This window comes from Pleurodeles waltl, chromosome 3_1 (assembly GCF_031143425.1).
Source record: "Pleurodeles waltl isolate 20211129_DDA chromosome 3_1, aPleWal1.hap1.20221129, whole genome shotgun sequence".
Lineage (NCBI taxonomy): Eukaryota > Metazoa > Chordata > Amphibia > Caudata > Salamandridae > Pleurodeles > Pleurodeles waltl.
The window spans coordinates 1,788,682,775-1,788,705,350 of NC_090440.1; the positions used below are offsets into that span (position 1 = coordinate 1,788,682,775).

At 46.9% G+C, this 22,576-nt stretch overlaps 1 protein-coding gene across 5 annotated transcripts in view; it reads left to right on the forward strand.

The window, feature by feature from the left end:
- The window catches only part of HECW2 (HECT, C2 and WW domain containing E3 ubiquitin protein ligase 2), a 1,462,881-nt gene that overhangs the window by 1,148,967 nt on the left and 291,338 nt on the right, over positions 1–22,576 (forward strand). For all 5 annotated transcript variants that reach the window (XM_069225854.1, XM_069225856.1, XM_069225859.1 and 2 more), the window contains 2 exons: positions 1,218–1,403; positions 7,241–7,375. In XM_069225854.1, coding sequence (XP_069081955.1) covers positions 1,218–1,403; positions 7,241–7,375 — 321 coding nt within the window. The remainder of the gene's footprint in view (positions 1–1,217; positions 1,404–7,240; positions 7,376–22,576) is intronic.

The following is a 22,576-nucleotide window of genomic DNA, read 5'->3' on the forward strand; positions in this document are numbered from 1 at the left end:
CTCCCTGCCCCTTCAGCTCACTCTTGCGGATTTCTGCTTCTTCCCATTGTGACACTTTTTCATTTTTCTCTTCCTCCGTCTTTCCCATATGTGTCTTTTTCTCGCAGTAAATGCTTGAAGCAGAAAAATAAGTGCCGGCCCTCAAAAATAAGTGCCGGAGGTCCGCACCGGAAACAACAAGCACAAATTAGGCACTGCCATAGGGGCATTTCTAAGAGCCCCTAGTGACATTCTAACGCCACATTAAGGTAATTTTTTACACTAATGTGGCGTTAGAAGGCCAAAAACGATGCGCCATATTTACAAAGAGGTGCAATGCATGCATTGCACCACTTTGTAAACCTTTGCGCTACATTATAGCTGCGCTAGGCATAATGTATGCAAAGGGTGCATCTGTTAGATTTCTTTGCGTCATTTTTTTCCGACACTTTTAATGCCTGCTCAGAGCACTGATAGGGGTCTCCCCTGCAACCCCTCTCTCCGGAGCCTCCTCCCACCTTCCCCTTCGCCCTCCCACCCCCCACATATACACACATACATGCACATACATACACATCCATACACACACGCATACACACATTCACCCATGCATGCATACATTCATACATACTCACAACAACACTCACGAACATACATCCAGTCACACACGCAATCACACGACACAACATGCACGTACCCACACACCCATTCATGCACACATGCAATACACACGCTTCTCCTGTCAGAGAACCCGACTTACCTGCTTGCAGGGGGTCCTCTGGCAGGAGACGGGACGCGGCGCTGCTCACAGCAACAGCGTCCGCCAGCAAAACACTTCCAGGCCGTATCATGGAACATGGTACGGTAGGCGGTGTTTTTCTGGCAGCAGCGCCAACTTAATGCCTTCTGCCGCCATGACCGTATCCGGATTCGCCAGCCTGCTGGCGCAATTCCGTCTACGATCATAATTCCATGGACGGTCTGTAGCCACGGCAACGGTATGTTGGCGGCCGTGGCGGTAGGCGGCATTTGCCGCCAATGTCATAATAAGGCCCTGTGTCTTCTTGCATGGCTTCCACTTGCTCATTCTCAAGAAGTAATGTTATTTGATCTCTGTGATAAAGAGCCCTAGCAGATGAGATGTCCAGGGTTTAGGTTCCCTAACTCCGAGCAACCAGTAATGTATTTCTGTCAGGATCTTATAGCCTCATGCACTAAGCATGTTCCTATATTTACAGAGTGCCTACCGGATGTTTACAAACAACACATGTTTGAAGCACATGATCACCAAAGTCCGAAGGGATACTCACCATTTTGAACGTTACCAGCATAACCGGGACTTGGTCGGATTCCTCAATCTATTTGCCAACAAGCAGCTGGAGCTGCCGAGGGGCTGGGAGATGAAGCATGATCAACAGAGCAAGGTATGGTATGGATTTTCTTTCCTGAAAAGATCAGTAGAAGGCTGATTCGATGTTTCTACAAGGTTGTGTTGCTTCCTTTCTTCTTGCTTTTACCATGTAAGATGTATCAAAAATAGCGTATTTACTTGTTTTGATTATGTACTGGATATATATCCACGTTTTATTAGCATAGAAGGCAAGCAATCTCTCTTGTTAAGGAATGTCATTGTCGCTGGATTTTTGTACTAGTGGACAGCAAATATATCACGGTTCCGCTGTCCCCGTCCTCTCACTCGGAATGCTGTCTGAATGTGACGGTGGTAGTTATCAGCCCCCTCCCGCCAACAATTCTAGAATGGGAATGATGCCCTGCTGGAAAAAGAAGGCTGCGAGAAATGGATCTTTCTGGTAGAAACCAAATGGGGTTACAAGGCCAACCTGCAACATATCAGTAATTTGACATGGCTATTCATTGCAGTATTCCAACAAATAGTGAACAAAGTGTGAGTGAGAAACGACATTTATGCTGTTTATACTTTCTAAATAACTCTTCAAACTATTCAGAATTGCTTAACAAAATAAGAACAGCAATACATCAATTAAAATGGCAACTTAATAAAAAACAGAATCATCCCTGGATATAAAAGGAACATGACCACCTGAAGTCCTTAATCTATGATGCTGAGTTTGACACTTGTGACAGCGGACTCTTTCCCTAAGAATCACTGCCTGCTGCTACAAAGGAATCACACTCATCTAGAGATGGGCCACTTTGTTTCCAATATCCAAAAGGCAGGTAAGTGTTCCTATGAATACATAAATATATCAGCCATGCCTTTTCCTTTGCACTAGCAAGAGTCAATGTAACACCTCAGTCTCTCCGGGGTGTTCGTGACAAGGCTTCAGCCTGCATGCAGCTTTAATTGGTTAAATCTGTTGTTTCCTGGTTCACCGATAAACTATTGATGCCTGTTTGGCCAGGTGAAGGGTCTCACGCAGTTATGCTGCCATTGCTGGGTTGAGCAGTGTCCATGTGGCTTCCCTTTGTGCTGAGGTATAATATGCCTCTGGGCCCTGGCCTGTGCTTCAGCTCAGTAGTGTTGCTAGGTCAGTGTGGGGTGAAGCGGTAGTGGAGGGGTCAGGATCCACTGGTTGCTCTGAGACCCGGTCCCACAGCACTTTCACCAACAGTGGCTGTGCCTGTGTCATCCTACTTTTGCAGTGTTGCCCATTTGAAGTCCTCTTGCTGGGATTACTGAGAACTGGGAAACAGTCACTTCCAAATCTCAGTTTTATTCAAATCCTGGCGCTATGTTCACACTTTCATTCCTTGTTCGGGAAGCTAGCCTTGATTCTGTACACTTCCCATTATATTAATTTACAATATGCAGAGGGTGTGCTCTTGTGGGTTATTGGCATTTGCTGAACCGCTGCTGTGCCATGCTGAAGTTTCATATCAGATGCATTACTGCATTAAAGATAGCTATGCTTTTCTTGCATGTTTTTGGTTGCCTTTTGGCACCTGCTAAGGACAAAGCAAGTGGATTTCTGGTGGTTAGTGTTGGCCTCTGTTGAAAGATGTGTCCCTGGTTTGCCAGTCATTATTGGGCTACAGAAGAGGTTGCAGAATGTGTATATTCTCTGCGTTTGCTGGGGTGCTTCATGCTGAGCTGTACGTCTTCGTGCATTTGTGGTGGGAAGAATGTGTTGTACGTTTGACACGTTTGTATCAGACTCAGTCTACAGACCAGGCCTGCTGAGTCTTGAATCTCCCAAGAAACTAGGTTCATTGTTGACTTTGGAACCTGGGGTGCTAGGGTCTTACCCCACTTCCAGCACATATTGTGGAATTCTGGGGAAATCACATCATCTTTTGTGCCTCATAATGGACACATGACACCAAGATATTTAGACAATTCTTTGCAATTGGCCTTTGCGATTGCAGACTGCACACAATTTGGGGTTGCTGCACTATGGCCTTTATTAGGGGAGACATGACTTTGTGTTTATATGCCCAACGATATCATTTATAGGTTCAGTTAATCCTGGCAGCGGTTTTTCATTGTTTTACCATTGTGTTCAGGACCTTGTATACAACACGGAGCCAGTGCTTGTAGCGCTTTGAGTTCACAAGCTCGTTGGCAGGCAGTCCTATACACATGGGCTTGTTTCTGTTATGCTTTGTTCACTTTGTCAGCTCTGCTTTCTATATGAAGAAGACTCTGTGCTTGGAGTCTTGAGTTTTTACATAGCGCAACTCTGTTAATTCGTTTCATTTTTCTAGGATTCAGCTGCAGAATTAATATCCATCTAGTCGGTTGTTCTTACCTTGTATTGCAAACTGTAAGTCTACTGTCCTGTCTCCGCTGAGGTTAACCATTGTTGTTGGTGGCTAGAGAGGAGGACTGAAGGTATGTAGTCCATTGTGGGGTTCAAGGTTGGTTTTCTTCAAGAGTGCCTAGTCAAGCTATCATGGCCCCCACAGGGATAAGGCAGTCGTTAGGCCAGTTCGTCCCATTTGTTGGGTCTATATTATCCTTTGCATCAATCCTGCATTTGTAAGGGGAGTTTTCCCATCAAGTATAGAGTAGCTAAACATGGGTGTATCCACTCACAGACACTTTAAGCAATTGTGAGGCCAACTACATCAATGCTGTGATATGGGACACGTTTCACACTGATGTACCCTTGGATCTCTGGCTTAACTTCAGTGTTTATTTCTGACGCTGTCTTGACATACTCCAGCTGGATGTGGCCTCTGGATGGGATGTATGGACCATGCTGTGGCCTGAGGGGGTGTGGAAGTACTTTCCCATTCTTTGGGGTCATTACGGTGAGGGATGAGTACTTTTGCGTGTCTTACTCTATGGTTAGCCAATGATGAGGACCTACCCATTAAGTCTTTCTATATGATCTGGGCATGCATAGCATTGTTAGATGTGTTCTCCTCTATGGGTTCTGGCTCCAAAGGCACTCCTCTAGTCAGTAGGCTGTTCTGCAGGCACCCCCATTTGGGGATGCCAATTATAATTACATAGCATCAGTTGCTCTCATTGTTACAGAGACTTACAGGGACCATTCCTATTCTATATGCTGACTTTGCTTTGTCATTGAGGGCAGTGGATTGGGTTACATCAGGCATATTGAGACCCTGGTTTTATTATTTAGAGGCAGAATGAACCAGGTAGGATTACCTGTCTGCACCAGCTTGTAGTTTGGAGGACCTGGATACCTATCTGCATCTCCTGGCCTAGCAGCATCTAAATTACATTCCCAGTGCATGGGTTCTGCCAGATTGCCTGTGACGTTTGTCTATGTCAGAGAAGAGACCTTATGTCCTCATGGATATGGTATTATTTTGTGTTTCTGATGTGTTAAGTCCATTCGAGGGCTTGGTCAGTTTCCTGCTGAAGATATGTTCCTCTTGGTATACTGCAATGCAATTTCTGGTGCATTCACTATGACGTCAATTTTTATTTGCCTTATCTATTAAACAAGGTGGAACAGTTAAAGTTCAGTTTCTGGTCCTGGAGGGCCAATGAGTCTTTTGGAATGCATAGATTTATGATTTCCCATGCCTTATCATCTCTTGGAGGTGTGGCCTTTAGTTCATGCACAGTCATCTTCTGGTGATGCCAAGGTATTACACCATCACAGGGATGGCCTTTTGGAAACAGAGATTAGAATGTATGTCAGGTAGTTTATTCGATGGGCATGTAGATAGATGCACCATCCTTTCCTCTGTTCTGCTACTGATTGCGTGGTGGACAAATATGGTGCTTGGTAAATCCTCTGAGTAAGTATGTGAAGTGAAGACAGATTAGGTAGTAATGGCCCAACTGCTTACCAGTAACACCCTTTATTCTAAGACCCAATCTTTCTAGTCACTGTCCTCACTATGGCGACCCGTCACCCTCTGTGTTGTCCTCCTAGCTGCATTTTTCACCTGATATTTTATAAGGGCCTATTCCAGCACACGTGAAAATATAATATATACATTATTGAGATTCTAAGGGAAGAGCTTTAATTTTGGGAAGGGGAGCAAAAGAGGTGCCTGTTTGCAGGATGAGAATCGACTGTGATGGATTTTGCCGCATTCTTGTTCACAATTCAGTCATCTGTTATTCTATTAATCAATTATAATACATTTATTTGTAAGTCACTCATCCACTTCAGTCCTCTCCCTAAGCAATGGCGCTTAGTTTCTTTACTTAGGCTTAGAGTGATTGCAAATTAGGTGTTAGTAATCTACCTTTAGGGGTGTCTTTTACCAGTACAAAATGTGTTTAATTGTCCTTTGGAACTACAATTTTGCTGTAAGTAGATGGGTCTGGTGGCTCAGTGAACGAATGTCTCCACTCCATAGATCTGTGTTTGACCTCATGGTCACAGGTTTGAATTCTGGTGGGGCCATTCACCTTTTCATCCTTCTGAGGTCGATAAGTTGAGAACCATTCAGTTAGGTAGCAATTAACGTCTTTTAATTCAGAGATACGAGTGGTGAATGTTTGCTTTACAAATGGCACGTTATGTTATTGTACGATTTTATGGCGTTAGTTGTGTAACTGTGCTACATGCAGAGCTCCTTACTTTCTTTCTGATTACTCCTCAAGATCAGTATTAGTGGAGCTGAATCAGATGCATTCAGGAGGGGGGACATGGTTTGAAGCTGAAGCTGAGCAGCACCACCTCAACAAAACATTGACCTCCATAACAGGACAGAGTGCAAGTGGTTGCATTTTGGCACCCTGAGGTATCCACAAATGTTAAGAACAGCACAACTGATAAACAAGCATTGACAAAGCCAATAGGTCTCACATTTCTAAGCTGATGCAGCACTGTTGTCTTTGCTAATGTTTGTCTGCAAATTACTGTTTAAAACAAGTAAAAGAAAAAACACTTTGACATACTAGAGGAAAAGCAAACATTTTTATGGCATCGTAAAACTGCACATTGATTTCAATATTTTCAATCTTTATGAATAGCATGGCTTAATTATCAAATATCTTTCACTCAGGAATCTCTGAAAAGAATTTAAAAGAACAGTGTAGTGTCAGAATGTAAGGGAACCTATTGTCAAGGCCGAACATATTTCCTATAGGATTCAGTCATTTTGTCTCTGTAACTCCAGAAGAAGCATCATGCTAAGTACCCTTTCTGTGTTAGAGGCTACTTCAGTGAGTACAGAACAGGTCTGCTCAGCCTTGAATCGCCCTTCTCCCAGCCTAGTGCAATAAAAGTCTCTGTGTGCCGTAGCTCGTGCTTTCATTCACTATGTACAATGCAGGAGATAAAGCAAAAACAGCCCTTAAATCCCTCAAATTCCGCTCCCAAACCATTCCCCAGCAAACATATTCTGGTTTCAGTGCTTTTACAAACTGGGAGGGGTGGGTAGAACACATGGAGGAAGAGTATTTGATGAGAAGCGGCAAAAGAGGGAGAATGCTAGAAAACGCTTGCATTTTCATGGATTGCTGAATTAAAAAGAAAATCAGTGGAAATACAGCTAATCAAAACAATCTAAACAAGCATAAAGAGGATGTGCTCCAACAGGAGGGACGAACACAAGAAGAGGAAGGCAAGCCATTGGAGAAGAAGCGAGCAAATAAGTGACCATAAAGCCAACCAATAGCAAGCAATGGACATCCCACTGTAAGGTCACAATAGGTCTTTTGCAACCATTTGGTTGATGAAACCTAAAAAAGACCCTGGCCCTTTTACAGACGGGCAAGACCTGTGCATTATCTCTTTTCTCTCATTTCTAGAGACACAATAGTAGTACATTACAAACACAGAGATGCTCTATGCGGCGTGTTGGTTAGTTACTGTGCTCTCTCTCTCTTTATTTCTTCTCTTAGCCTTTCTTCGTTGACCACAATTCCCGCAGCACCACTTTTATCGACCCACGACTTCCGCTACAGAGCAGCAGGCCCACCAGCGCCTTGGTCCATCGGCAGCACTTAACCAGACAGCGCAGTCATAGTGCCGGTGAGGTAAGCTCAAACTCACTCCTGGATGCATCCTTTCAGCATCCCAGTCAGAATGACAGCGGGGCATGATTTCAGTTTCTGCCAGTAATTGAATGCACTTCCATTTGAGGTTGATGAGGTGGTAAGCATGCTAGAAAAATATTCTGGCTAGACAGAACTCCTTTTTCAGTAAAACATTATTGCAATACACAGATTTGCCAACTTAAAAGATGTACACATTTAGAATATTACAAGGTAGCAGAACCATGTTTTTGTTATTTCAGGGATGCTTTCTTTGACATTACATAGTTAAAGTGCTATAAAATAGTGAAACTGCTTAATTTATTGTTCACGCTGTCCTCTAATGCATAATATGTTTGAAAATGCTTGGGATATTTAAACATAGCATGGGCCGACACTCATTTAAGTGATGTGATTTCTTGCAATTTTGCACGGCAGAACAGCCCGATATTTCACAACAGTGGTGCAAAAATTGAAACATTGCAAGGTAATATGAACCTCCAGAAATTTATGGTGCTCTTCAGGGAATGTATGATCAATCAACATGGTCTAAATAGGCATTTAAGATGCTTGTCAAGGATAGCAGCGTCTGCAAGCATGCATACAAGAATCCTTCTAAGTTCAAGCTTAGTTTGGTTGCAACTAAATAAGTAAAACAAGTCTAGTTTCTTGCTGTGATAGTGAACCCTTTCAAGATAATAGTATGGTGAGATGCACAGCAATGGAAAGCTCAAGAGTTAGCACAGAAATGTTATTACGACTCACAGGTTGCGATACATGCGGTATTTGCTAGTAAAAGGAAATAGTTAGGCAGAAGTCAAGATGGGAGTTCTTTGTATAATGGCTTTACTGGTCTGTGTCCAATTCCCCTATGCAGGCCCTCCTTCTGTACCTTCTCCTTGCCCATGCTCCCTCATGGCCCAAATCAGCAGATAGTAGCCTCTGTATGTGTGTATATGTAATCGCCAATTAGAGAGCTTCACTTATGGACTCAAACTAAGACAATAGCAGCACATCTGATACAATAAACCGTGCCTCAGCTGGTTGTCACTAGGAGACAGGAATTCCTTGAGTACCCTTTATCTCCTGGCACATCTCCCCATATCCTCCCTAGAGGTGTAGCAAGGATTCCATGAGCCCTGGCGCAAGCAAGCAAGGAAAATGGTCCCTTTGACTGCTGTTGTACAGTAAATTAAAGCAATTGTCAGGATTCAATGGGCCTCTCAGTGATCTGGGCGTCGGTGACACTGCACCTGTTGCACCACATGGTAACTACACCCTACCACCCTCCTGCCCCAAGCCCTCCCACTGAAGAGGCCCAAAAACCAGGCCCAGACTTGCCATACCGGAGACCAGACATTTCCCAGGGAGGCAAGAAAGGTGGGGACTGGTTTTAATGTTGCGATGGATTTTGACGGCAGTCATGCTGGCTGCTTCTGTGACCACTAGCCCCTGGTGTATGTTTTGGTTGGTTTGCTTAGATCCCCTACTCACACCAGCATGCATGTGGCATCTTACCTTGGGATGGGCATGCAACAGTTCTCATGCCCAACCCCCCTTTTTAGGCCCGGTAGGCGTGATGGCTGCTGTGAACAGGTACAGAGCTTTTTAAAACCAACTCATACTGAGTTAGGCACTTGGTAGATTCCTGGCGGGGGTAACTTATCTGAAAATGGCTTGAGGCACTGAGGCATGAGCAGCATTGCAGAGGCCGGTGTACCAGAGAGGTACAGGTGCCTGTTTTCCTCCTACAATGTTTCCTGCAATTTTAAAACATTTGCAACAACTAATGGTTTTATAGCATGCCCAGTCAGACGGTGCATGCTTTAAAACCATTAATTTGTAGGGTTGAGTCTGCATAGCATGCGCTTGCGAATGGGTATTGCTTGTGAGATGCTGTAGTAGTTAGAAAAGGGCTCGGAGCCCCGCCCATGTCATGTCAGTGTCTTTCATTGGTTCGTGGGCTTGCCTTTTAAAATCTGCTTGCTTTCATTAGTGGAAGGCATGCATACGTCATGGAGGGTTAGCCCTCCTCAAGCACAGCGACCAAGTACTGAAAACATACGAGGCTCGATGTTTTCAGTCCAGTTTGTGGACTACTTTTTCTCTTTTTTTCGGAGCGATCTCGTTTGTTTAGGAGCGCGATCACTCTTATTTTTTTTCCATTTAATGAGGCAAGAAAAGTCCGGGTGGGAGTTTACAACTGCTAATAGCTCTAGCTCGGAGAAATGCGAGACCCATTGCATTGCAAATGCTTGTTGCAATTGCGTATGCGCAGGCATGGCTACCAAGCAGGACTTAAGGGGCCGTAGCCATAACCTGGCAAAGGGCCAAGGACAGCAATTGGGAAGGGGTCCACAGTACATTGAGGGCTGCAACATGATGCCTGGGACCATGGATCACCTCTCTCCACTCATTTCTTGATAGAGATCTGTAGAACTAGGTGAAAGTTGCAGGTTAAGTGTGCCATGAGGAGGTACAGTGGGAATGGAAGAAAAATGCTAAGGTTGTGAAAGCCAATATAACAAATGTGTGCCTGGATTGGGAAGATAAGGCTTGAGACATTTAAACTAGCGAGCCTCAGGGGTGGGGGAGCAGCTATAAGGAGCTCCAAGGTGAGTGTGACTCATTTGCATTCGAGTATTGGTCTGTGCCTATACTTCCCAATTTGGTACTCTAGAAGAAGTTCATGGAAGGATTGCAGGCTTACCAGGAACAGCAAGGCTCCATACTCCTGGATCGGAAGAAGAGACGAGGAAGAAGATCAAACAATGGCATTGTAAAGATACAACGCATCAGCGTCAGCACACCGGCCTTTGCTTGCAGTCACCCAGCCTAAGCAAAGGGGATCCTGAATTGCAGGCTTTCCAGTCGTCTCTACCAAAGGGAACCATTGGGCGGCAACAGGGTGCTCACTGATGCCCCCGGGCTGCGTCCTGAAGAGGCAGAGCAAAAGTGGGGGCCAGCCGTGGTGTGAAGAGGCCTGCTGCAACCATTAAAGAGCGCAGGGGTCTTGCGTCTCCAGGAGCCAGAGCCGATCAATGGTGGCAGGCCAACTGTGTTGGGAAGAGGTCTGCCACTAAGTACCAGTTGCGGAGGAGCTCATCATCTAGGCTAGCTCAAGAAGTGCAAACGTTGGAGGGCCCCAGCGAAAAGGGGCAGGTGGTGTAACAAACAGATGGCCTGCTGCAGGTGAATGCTCGCCACCACCTGCCCTCAACATTTGCAGGCAAGGTGGGCCAAGATGGCACAGAGAGCAAGTGGTTAGCCTGCCTCTGCAACCCAGAGCTCGGGGCACAGACAAGAAAGAAATGAAAATATTAGACAGTCAAAAACAATGCAGGTGGTGATGCAGTGTTTTGAGCTTCGAGCCAGCATGTTTCAGAGAGCCCATAACATAACACTTTAGGTAACATTTTCAAGGATATGTGGAGTTCAGTAGAAACAGACCAGATTATTTGGGGTTAGGTTGCAACCTTTTTTATAGTCATGATGAAGACTCAGTTTAAGGGGTCAAAACGTCGACTTATCGGGTCACACCCATATCATTGATTGTTGAACCGTCGGAATCCAAATGTCTTTATCATTGGGTTTGTCAGAAGACATTTTGTCCTATGGACTTGGGACCTTTGTACATATAGTAAATATCGCCAATGTATTATTTGTTGGTTATTGTGTGGCTCACTTATTTGCACTTACACTGTGCCATTACTTGCAGCACCTGCATTGTTTTGACTGTCTATTATTTTGACTGTCCACTGGACTCAAGCTATGATGCTTTAAAATAAAACATTGACCACTGATGAAATTGCATTGATTGTATTAATCATGTATTCATATGTGGCCAATGGCATCATGTATCAGTCAATTATTGGATGATTCCTAGGGGAATACAGTACTTTCTGATATCCATATTAGGGTGAGACTACAAAGGTGTGTCCGGCTTCTTGCATAAAATGATAATAGGACAGGAAGGAGTCAGTAAGTCTGATCAGTCTTTTTGGCACAATTTAAAAGCAAGCAGGATAGGTTCAAGGGATTCAAAAAGCAGAAATGGCGATGGGGCAAAAAGCACCAGCAGAGCAGAAGGAACTAATGTCATTTTCTGAAAATATGAAAAGGGATAGAGTGCATGGGATCTGGCATGCCAGTTTAGGCATTGATGCAGCACACGCAGAGGGGAACACCCGGCAACTGAGTGCTGCAAGGGGAAAGGTAACATAGAAAGGAAGGACCACAGCAAGAAGTGAGACACCTGAAGCACTCATCAACCACTCCAGGACACAACACACAATTCTGGAAGTGGTAGTGGGTGTGGAAGGAATTTGGCAAGGCAACGACACCAAAAGACAGAGTTAAAATTAGACAATTGCTAAGTGATTATCACAGAAGCAGAGAGGCCAGTATTGTTCTAAATGGTTTTGACAATGCTTTTCGACTCCTTTTTAAGATGAAGTAAAAAAACAGGGCTAGTGCCAACCTAAAATCCGTTTATTAACACATGGAAGTAGTCGAATAAAAGATCAGGAAGGAGCTACTGGGAAGGATAAAGGGCCTTCTTCCTGAGCCACCCCTACCAAACTAAATTGTCTCCCCACTGGGTGTAGTCTCATAGAAGGAACCAGACAGCTTCAATCCGACCCACAACCTATGTTTCCCTGAAGGAGACTCAGTGAATGATAGTTTGAGTCAGAAATATTGCAGTGTTTTCTACAGCTTGTTTGACAAAGCTGTAGACTTAGTAAGGGCAGCTGACAAAAAGGCTCTAGTTGCAAAGGCTGATATTGAATCTACTCTTAGGTTACTGCAGGTTCATCCAGACAGCTTTAACTTGCTGTTTTTCAAATTCAAAGGCCAGTATTATTTCGATAAATGCATACCCATAGGCTGCTCTATGTCATGCAGATACTTTGAGACCTTCCTCTAGAGTCACAGAAATAAAGGAATCTTTTTAAGCACTTCTTTAGTTCACAGGTTGCCTAGGGGTACTGCTAGCAAAGGTGAAGACTGAAGGGCTCAAAAATACTTATTTTCCTAAGTATGTGTTGGTGGCAGCAAATTCTGGTTGTCTGAGGAGCGACCCAACCCAGGCAGAACCTACCACTTCCCTGTCAGGGGTGGATGATTATACTCACTACATAACCTACACTCACCCTTGGGTGGCTCAGCACAGAGCAGTCAGGCTTATCATAGAGGCAATGTGTAAAGCATTGGCACAGCGCGTCCACACAATAAGTACACCAAGCATCACAAACGAGACTTCACACAATGTAAATAAAATTTGTATCCAAAGCACACATGAATTAACACCACATGAACATCCTGTATCTCTGGACATAAATCACATTCACAAAGATCACTAGTAGTATGAGGCCCAAAACTGTTAATTCGGCATCAGCAGTATGTACACATGAGAAAAACAATACTTCTCCTCCCTGCACCATCATGCGGTTCTACCGCATTGGCTGCCCAAGACCCACCCCAGTGATCACCCCAATTCAATATAAAATAGTCATAGGATGCATCCCAGTTCCCAATAATAGCAGCAATGTATACATACAGCAAACCATAGCACTTTTGATATAGCTCCGTGGCCTAAGCCACACTAGTAAACGTCAGTGGCAACAGCTATTATAAACAATGTGCATGGCAACACTGCTGCACAGTGAAATCAAGCCCAGGCAATCACTATCACACTCTCACTCTCACTCTGCACCGCTACGCAGTGCCACAGGTATCAGTCAAGCTAGCATGCACGCACTCGCACAAACTCGCTTCCAGCACCCTAATGCGGTGCTCCAACAGCCGGCAGGTAAGGTGTAAATGAGTTTGCTGACCCCTCTTGGACCCAAACTTGCCTCCACCCTCCAACCATTCCCACCCCTGATAATAGGCCTTTCACGGTCGGTGGTTATACTTACTCGGGATCCCAGGGTAAAGGTACAGGGGAAGAAAGCGAGAATGGCTGACCAGGTAACAGTCGGCAAATGGAGGTTTGGTCCCCATTCGGGAAGTTCACTCAGGGGTCTCCACACGGGCCTTCTGGCGTGGGCGTGGTCTGCAAAGCACAAGGGAAGGGTTGCCTTGGGACACACTGTTCACAGTGGCACCCAGCCAAGCCAGACACTCCACTTCACAGACAGTTACCAATCTGGCACCTCCTACGACAGAAGGCACCATGTCTAGGATGCAATGACTTGGACGCCCCAGACATCCCAGTTGCACACAAAGAGTTTACCAAATTCTGGGCCCTCCTGGTATGGGCACAAGGTCTGGTGCACGATGACGTGAGTTGCAACATACACTTCTGAATGCACATGCAAAAGTGTTCAGTACAGGGCCTCTATGGGATGAGGCTCGATGTCTGGGGCACGATGACTTGAGTTGCATCAGACAATTCTGCACATCCAAAATATTTCACCAATGCTGTGCCTCCCTGGAATGAGGCGCAACATCTAGTGCACAATGGCTTGAGTTGCTTCCAGACATTCCCGCTTGCACAGTAAAACATTACCAATGCAGCGCTTCGTGGGAATGACATGCCATGCCTGGTACGCGATGACTTGAGTTGCACCAGGCACTTCGAACACACAATCAGTTCCCTGGAATGAGGCACAACATCTATTGGACGATTACTTGAGCCACCCCAGACCAATGCAATCACAAACAGAGATGCCAGTTCAGTGGTACTGCACGAGGTAGAATGCAGCACTGCTCCGGGTACGCCCCACCTAGAATGAGGCACAATTGACAACAGCGGGCCATGTGGGTTACCGCAACTAGTAATCAATCAATCAATAAAATATTTTACTAAGCGCACTACTCACCCGTTAGGGTTTCAAAGCGATGTGGGGGAGAGGGGTGTAGGGGTTTGTAAGTGTTGCTGCTCAACAAGCCATGTCTTGAGGTGCTTTCTGAAGATTAGGAGGTCCTGGGTCTTGCGTAGGTTGGTGGGGAGGGAGTTCCAAGTCTTGGAGGTGAGGTGGGAGAAGGATCTGCTGCTAGAGGTGGTGCGTTGGATGTAGGGGACTGTGGCAAGGGTGAGGTCAGCGGAGCGGAGAAGTCGAGTAGGTGCGTGGACGTTTACTCGTTCGTTAAGGTAGGCTGGTCCAGTGTTGTGGAGGGATTTGTGAGTGCGGATAAGGACTTTGAAGATGATCCTTTTGCTGATGGGCAGCCAGTGAAGGGATCTGAGGTGGGCGGAGATGTGTTTGTGGCGGGGGAGGTGGAGGATGAGACGTGCGGCTGCGTTCTGGATTTGCTGGAGTTTTTGCTGAAGCTTGGCTGTGGTACCAGCATAGAGGGCGTTGTCGTAGTCCAGTCTGCTGCTGATGAGGGCATGGGTGACTGCTTTTCTGGTTTCTAAGGGAATCTATTTGAAGGTCTTCTGTAGCATGCAAAGGGTGTTGAAACAGGAAGACGATATGGTGTTGATTTGCTGGGCCATGGAGAGGGATGAGTCTAAGATGATGCCGAGATTGCGTGCGTGGGTGGAGGGTGTTCGGGTGGTCCTAGGGCGGTGGGTCACCAGGAGTCGTCCCATACTGTCTTGTTGGGGCCGAAGATGATGATTTCTGTTTTGTTGGAGTTGAGTTTGAGGTGGCTTGCTGTCATCCATTTGGCGATGTCGAGGAGTCCGGCGTGGAGGTTTGTCTTGGCGGTGGAAGGGTTCTTCGTGAGGGAGATGATGAGTTGGGTGTCGTCTGCATACGAGATGATGGTGATTCCGTGGGGGCGGTGGATGTTGGCGAGCTGGGCCATGGAAATGTTGAAGAGGGTAGGGCTAGAGGGAGGATCCTTGGGGGACCCCGCAGATGATCTTGGTTGCTGGGGACTGGAAGGGAGGGAAGCAAACTCTTTGGGTTCTTTCGGCGAGGAAGGAGGTTAGCCAGTCTAGGGCCTTGTGTCGGATTCCTGCGTCAAAAAGGCGTGCGCAGAGGATTTGGTGGCATACAGTGTCGAAAGCTGCGGAGAGGTCCAGAAGGATGAGAGTGACGGTCTCGCCCTTGTCCACTCTGGTTCTGATGTCATCTGTGCAGATGATGAGGGCAGTCTCAGTGCTGTGGTTCTTGCGGAATCCAGACTGGGAGGCGTTGAGTGCATTGTTTTCCTCTAGGAATTGAGACAGTCGGGCATTCACTATCTTCTCAGCGACCTTGGCGGGTAAGGGGAGTAGAGAGATGGGGCGGTAGTTCGTGAGGTCTTCCGGGTCTGCTTTGGGTTTTTTGAGGAGCGCGTTGACGTCGGAATGCTTCCAGGTGTCTGGGAAGGTTGCGACGTCGAAGGAGCTGTTGATTACGGCGCAGAGCTGGGAGCGATGATTTGGCTGGCCTTGTTGAATATGTGGTGGGGGCAGGGGTCTGTGGGGGAGCCTGAGTGGATGGAGTTCATGTTGTTTTCAGTTTCTTTGTCATTGGTTGGGCGTTGTGCTGTTGGTCATGTTGGTGGTGGTGATGATGAGTGCGGATGCTGTGAAACTGTTGTGTATGTCTAAGATTTTGAAGTGAAAGTAGTTGGAGAGGGAGTTGCAAAGGTTTTGGGTGTGAGGGGGGTCAATGGTGCTGGATTTGGGTTTGGTGAGCTCTTTGAGAATGGTAAAGAGTTCCTTGCTGTTGTGTGAGTTATTATCTATGCGTTCTTTGTAGAAAGACCGTTTGGTGGTCCGAATGAGTTGGTGGTGTTTGCGTATGGTTGTTTTGAGGGTGGAGAAATTGCTCATTGAGGGCTCTTAGCGCCATGTTTTCCCAATTTTGCGGCATTCACATTTGGAAGCTTGGAGTTCTCTGGTGAACCAGGGGGCGGTCTTGACGGTGAGGGTGTTGTTGTTACTTTTCAGTGGGGCGAGGGAGTCTGCGCATGTTGTTAACCATTGTGTGAGGTTGTGGCCAGCAATGTTGGGGTCGTTGGTGATGGGGGGTGGAGCTTGTGTGAGTTTGGCATTCAGGTGTTCTATGGAGACCTTGTCTCACATTCGGTAGGGTGTGGTGTGTGGTCGGTGGTGGGTGGGGTGTTTCATGAAAGAGAAGTGGACGCTGTGATGGTCAGTCCAGTGGAGTTCGGTTGTGTGGGTAAAAGTGATGTGGTTGCTGGAGGTGAAAATTGCATCAAGCGTGTGTCCTGCTGAGTGAGTGGGTGAGGTGACCAGTTGCTTGAGTCCTAGGTTCATGAGGTTGTCTAGCAGGGTTGTGGAGTTGCGGCCGTGGGAGCTTTCTAGGTAAAAGTTGAGGTCACTGAGGAGTATATAGTCTATGGAGGTGAGGGCGTGGGAGCTGATAGTGTCAGCAATGGTGTCACAGAAAGGGGGCGGGGTCCTGGTGGTCTGTAAATGAGGGGTTCCTTTGAGGGTGGTGTTGGCGTTTATGTGAATTAGGAAGTGTAGGTGGTATTCTGCCCTGTCTAGGGTGTCGTGGGTGTTAGTGGAGATTTTGATGGTGTTTTTGTGTATGATGGCGATGCCTCCTCCTGGTTTGTTTTATGCGGTCTCTGCGGGAGATTTTGTAGCCTTCTGGGATGGTTATGGCTATGTCGGGTTCTGATGATGAGTTCATCCATGTTTCCGTGAGGAAGGCGATGTCAGGGGAGTGTGTTGTGATCAGGTTCCAGAGCTCAATGGCGTGCTTGTGGACGAGCTGGTGTTTAGGAGTATGCAGTTAAGGTGTTGTTGTGGTGCGTGTTGGTGTTGCTCTTGTTGCGGTGCATGTTAGAGTTGTTGTGGTGCGTGCTGGTGTTGTTGGTGTTTGTGTGAGTGCAGGAAAAACGGCATGAGTGACATGTGAATTGTCCATGTGTGTGCTTGGGGTTGGCATGTGCGCAGGCGGGGTGCTGTCCTGGGTGAGGGTGTGGAGTTTGGTGGAGGAGTAATGCTGCCTCGGGGGTCGGAGCAGCGAGGGCCAGGGGGACCGGCACTGGGCACGGTCCAGGCACGGACGGGCGCAGACGGGCTTGCCACTGGCGCGCCAGCAGCGTGCCCGCTGCACAGTCGTGCAGCGGCTGCCATTAAGAGGGGGAGGTGGGAGGGAGGAGTAGGTGGGAGGGTAGGGCCAATGGGGGTGCGAGGGGGCGGGGACGCAGCAGCAGGGATCAGGAGACCGGCAAGAGCCAGGTGAAAACGGGCGAGCACGCAAAAAGGGCGGAAAATGAAGCGGACTACGAAAAGGGCACAGGGGCAGATAACAACAGTACAGAATACAAAAAAAACGATTTGAAAAATGAAATAAAACGAAATGCAACAAAACAGAACACAACCAGATATGCCTACCACTAGGCACCAGGGATGAGGCGCAGGCGGGTGCCTGCGGGTGGTGGAGGGCCTCGAACTCCTATTCCTGGCGGCAGACGGCAGGGTCAGGGGCCCCAAGGCAGGCTGGTGGAGCCAAGTGGACTCCTGGCCAGAACCTGGGCAGGGGGTCACACAGGGCTCCGCGCAGTAATCCATTCACTACCAACCAAACATTTATGTGTGACGTGGCCCCATGACAAAGGGGCACAGTACTTGAATGCTGGCAGTACTTTACAGGCTCCACACCAGGAAAATCCAGTCTCCAGGCATAACTCTTAGTTTTACTCTCACACCACTGCTACCCAGTGGAATTTAGCAGTCGTAGAAAAGTAGGAGGGCAATACTCTCCAGATGACACAGTAGAAGGTGTAGGTCCCTCACAGGAGGTCTTTGATGTCCCTGAGACCTCCACACAGAAAAGGGGGCAAGCCAGCAAGCCCTTGGAGAGCACACTTGAGAGTGCCACACTGCAGCAAGCATTGTGCCCAAGCCAGCCACATTGCAGGAAGGGTGCGCAAACCATTCCCAGGACAGTAAGTACTCCTGTACAGAACAGAGTCCACTGACAGTGTGCACCACACAGTTCGGGGACTTCGTCCTGCATTCCTGCAACTGTATCTCTAAATTGCATTCTCCTAGGTACACTTATGTGTGCCTTTGAAATTTGGGGTGGTTCAAAGGGTTCCCCTTTGAATCACAAATGTCTCCCCTAAGTTTCAATCCTGTCTGCCATGGGACCATGGAATACAGAGCTTTATCTTTAGTGGTGCGATGATTTGGTTCCGAGAGGGAACCTCTCCCTTCAATCGATCCAGCCAGGCCCTCAAAATGGCAGAGGTCTGCCTATCAAGTCAGGCCCTCAAAATGGCAGAGGTCTGTCATTCCAATTGCCTAAGATTTATAGCTGTTGCTGGTGAATGCACAGATGTGTTTTCCCCTAGCCCGCAGTGGAATGAAGCTTCAATTAAAAAGACACACAAAAGGGATTTTAGAACATGGAAATGCCCACTTTCTAGAAGTGCCATTTCCAAGGCATTACTGACAAAACCACCTTTACTATTGGAAAGGGTTTGCCATTAGGAATCTAATGATAGTAAACATTATGAGGCTGCTCCACTGCAATCCACTATTGCAGCTAGGATTAATTATATACGTTCCTCCACATTAACCTGTGGGCAGAGCACCTCTCAATGGCAGTGAAAACATACATGCGTATTCTTCACTTCATGGGCACATGTGCCGTGGTGCACATACAAGCTTGCAGGGTGAGGCTGGACACAAGCTTTAAGAACCCCACTAAGGTGCAAGTGCGCCCACAGAGGCCTGCTGTGTCAGGCTCAGTATATATATGAAAACCCTAATGTGCAAGTGTGCAGATACTGGCAGGCATGCTAGGCCCTGTATATACCTACAAACATCCATGTTTGAGTGTGCACCTTTGGGGAAGCCATGCCAGGATCAGTATATACATGAAAACACCAATATGCAAGTGTGCACAGATAGGTAAGCCATGCCAGTCTCAGTATATACATGAAAATACCAATGTACAAGTGTGCACATATCGCTAAGCCATGCCAGGCTTAGTATATGCATGAAATACCCATGTGGAAGTGTGCATCTATGGGCACGCCATGGCAGGCTCAGTATATACATAAAAAACACCAATGTGCAAATGTGCACATACTGGTAAGTGCCATTTCCTTACCATATGTAGGGATGGCCCACATGCACTTTCACACTGTATTTACAGTGGGAAAGTGCCCAAACCCCTAAGGCCACTCAAAGAGGATCAGCAAAATGTGAAGGAAAAGCCAAGCTCCTCAGCAGGCAAGCCCATGTGTGGGTTCTGCCCTACCAAGGCATGGGACACTCTTGTGTACCTGCCCTGCCGTCTGCCTAGCTCCTGCTCTGCCCTCTGGGGGGTGCTGTAGGGGTAGCGGAAGGCCTACTCAGGGCTGGCACACATGGAGAATATACCACCCTGGGCATAGGCACACCTGCTTCTCCACAGTCCTGCACTACCAGGGCTATAATATGTTGGTCAGGGTACTCTGGTGGGTGGCACACTCAGTGCAAAATCCCACTAGTGGCCAGGGCCATAACCACCCAGGTATGTGGTGTACCTTTTTACAGGGCACTCCTGGGTATGCATCCTCGAGCAATCAAGTAAGTGCCTATTTCAGGCATCAGTAGGAAGGGTGTGCGAACTTTCCCCCTGTGGTACTGTGAGAAAGTGCCCAGAGTCCTAAGGCCACGCATAGAGAGTCAGCAAAACCGGGAGTAGAAAAGCAAAACGTTTCAGTGAAATCCCCTAAGAAGGATCATGCTCAACAGTATAGAACTTGATTCTAAAGAAGGGCTCTGCAGACTACCAGTGGAGAAGGTCAATAAGTTGTGGAAAAGTATTATTACCCTCTGCCTGAAAGAGAAAGCAACCCTGGGTGAAATCCATGAATTGGTGGGAAAACTTAATTTCTCCACCAGGGTCATCCCCATCTGAAGACTTTTCATCAGGCTCCGAGCTGGCTTGACCAAGGGACTACAGAAGTGTTACCACCATGTAAGGCTAGTGAAATGAGACATACAGGTATGGTAAACCTTCCTGAGCTAATTCAACAGCTCTTTGATTTGAAGACAGCTGTGGGTCACAACGATGGAGTTAGACCTATATACAGATGCTGCTGAGAGCAACGGCTGCAGAATTTTGCTTGATCATGGAAGATGTATATAAGAGTGGCCCTCAAAAATAGAAGGCACGGGGACTGACAAAAAGTGTTACGTTGGAGCTGTTTCCCCATTGTGACCGTCCTACACATATGGAAACAAAAGTTGGGCAAAAGAAAGACTGTATCTTGGTCAGACAACTATGGAGTGGCACAACAGAGGGAACACCAGCTTGGCCAAGTGCCTATGGGTCCTGCATCCAATGAGAAACCTGGTAGGAGCAAAGCTATGATTTATACTGAGCTCAAAGCAAGAAATATAAAGGGAGCAGTTCATTCTGTTGTGGACACTTTCTCTTGTTTCCACCTCACGGAATTCAGTCATCAGACCCGGGATGATTCCATTCCCCAGAGAATTGTGGGCTGTAGTAGAGCATGATTGGACAAGCTGGTAGAAAACTAGTTGGCACCATTGGCAGGGCGAGGTATTGTGAGTACCTGAAGACATTTAAGAAGATGACAGACTTAGGTGACAACGAACAGGTAGCCGACCTCCAAACAGCAATAGAGCAATTTATTGATTGGGCATAGTGAGAAGGCAAGTTCTTGGGCACAGGCTCACCTCTGTACACTAGTTCACCACTGTAAGGTTTACCTGTTTCATGACCCCACCCGCATGTACTACATTCAGGCAGCAATGAAAGGCAGGGTGCGGTTACAGCCCCAGCAGACTCCTGATTAACTACCAAAGGCTGACACCTTTACTAGTGGTCCTCAAGAGGATCTGCTATGACCTTTTGGAGAGAGTACTATTCAGAGCAGCCTCTACAGTTTCATTTTTCCAAGCGAATGAGGTAAGTGAGTTTGTATCCCCTGTCCAGGACTACAGAAGGTGACTATTGCATAAAGTTGGAAGACGTGCTCATGTGGGACAAGCAGAAGAGACCAGGTGTGTGAAAGGGTACTCCCACTCTATGCCTATGGGAAAATGTGTTAGTACATATGGGCCATAGTCATGATAACTAGCAAGTCCAAGACAGATCACCTGCGGAAAGGAAAATCGATTAGCCTACAGTGCTCAGCTACCCCAGAGACCCGCCTCATTTGTCTGCTCTGGACATACTTAGTAGTCAGTCCTGAAGGGGGCCCCCTTCTTTTTGCGCAAAATAATGTCTTGTTCTGCAGCAGGTTTCAGTTCACTGAGGTAATGCATTTGGGGTTACACACAGCAGGCCTTCTAGTTGCTCGTTTCAGCACACATTCCTTTAGGATAGGGGCTACAACAGCAGCAGGACTTGCCAAGAAGGAGGACGGTATCATGTGAGGGGGCAGAGAATTACAAAACCTATATAAGAAATTACTCAACATGACGACAGCAGCCCCCCGACACTGTGTATTCTCAATAGACTAGAGGGCGTGCAGAACAAGGAAGACTGTGTGGTTTATAGGACAATCTTGCATATCCAAAATACAGGGGTGGGTGATGTAAGAGCAGAGGGATCTTACAAAGCGGTGGCCAGTCAAAACAATAAAATGAATGGGCACAGCAGGTATAAAATGGGGGGCAGCTAGTCCCCACCGTGGAGAAGCTGGTGGCTTCTCAGAATAAACCGGACATAAAGATAATTCATCTGGTTGTGGGGGGAAATGACCTGACAACATTAGGCAGGCGTCAGCTGTTGGAGACCATTGTGAGAAACTGGGTTGTTGGTTGACCAGGGTGTGAACCCTGGTTGAGTAGCAGCCACAATCCCTTGCAGGGTGAACTTCAAAAAGTCACTAAATTAACCTGTGCTTGACCCTGGGTAGCTAGGCACAAAAAGCAGTCTGGCTAAACATAAAGGCAATGTGTTAAGTATTTATGCAGTACACAAACAGCAACACTGTGAAAACACAACACAATAAAAATCCCAAACCAATTTAGCATAATAGAGTAAATATCAAAAAAAAAATTGACACCAAAACCATGAAAATCCAATTAGTAGAACCAGAGTTCTGGATTTTTAATGTTTATGGTTTAAAATAGCAAGTCCTCAATTTTAAAACCACCTGGGCACCTATAGCACCACAACCAAGGGTTCAGGAGTGGAGGGAGACCTCTTGGGGGTGCAGGACTTACTCTGTCAGGGTCCAGGTACAGGTTTAAGATGGTGGGAGCCTGTTATGCCCCTGTGGCTCAAAGCAAGAGACCAGCTGAACTAGCCATTGGAGTCACTTCTGGAGTCCTTGGTGTAGGTGGTGACGCAGGGATCTGCACCGGGG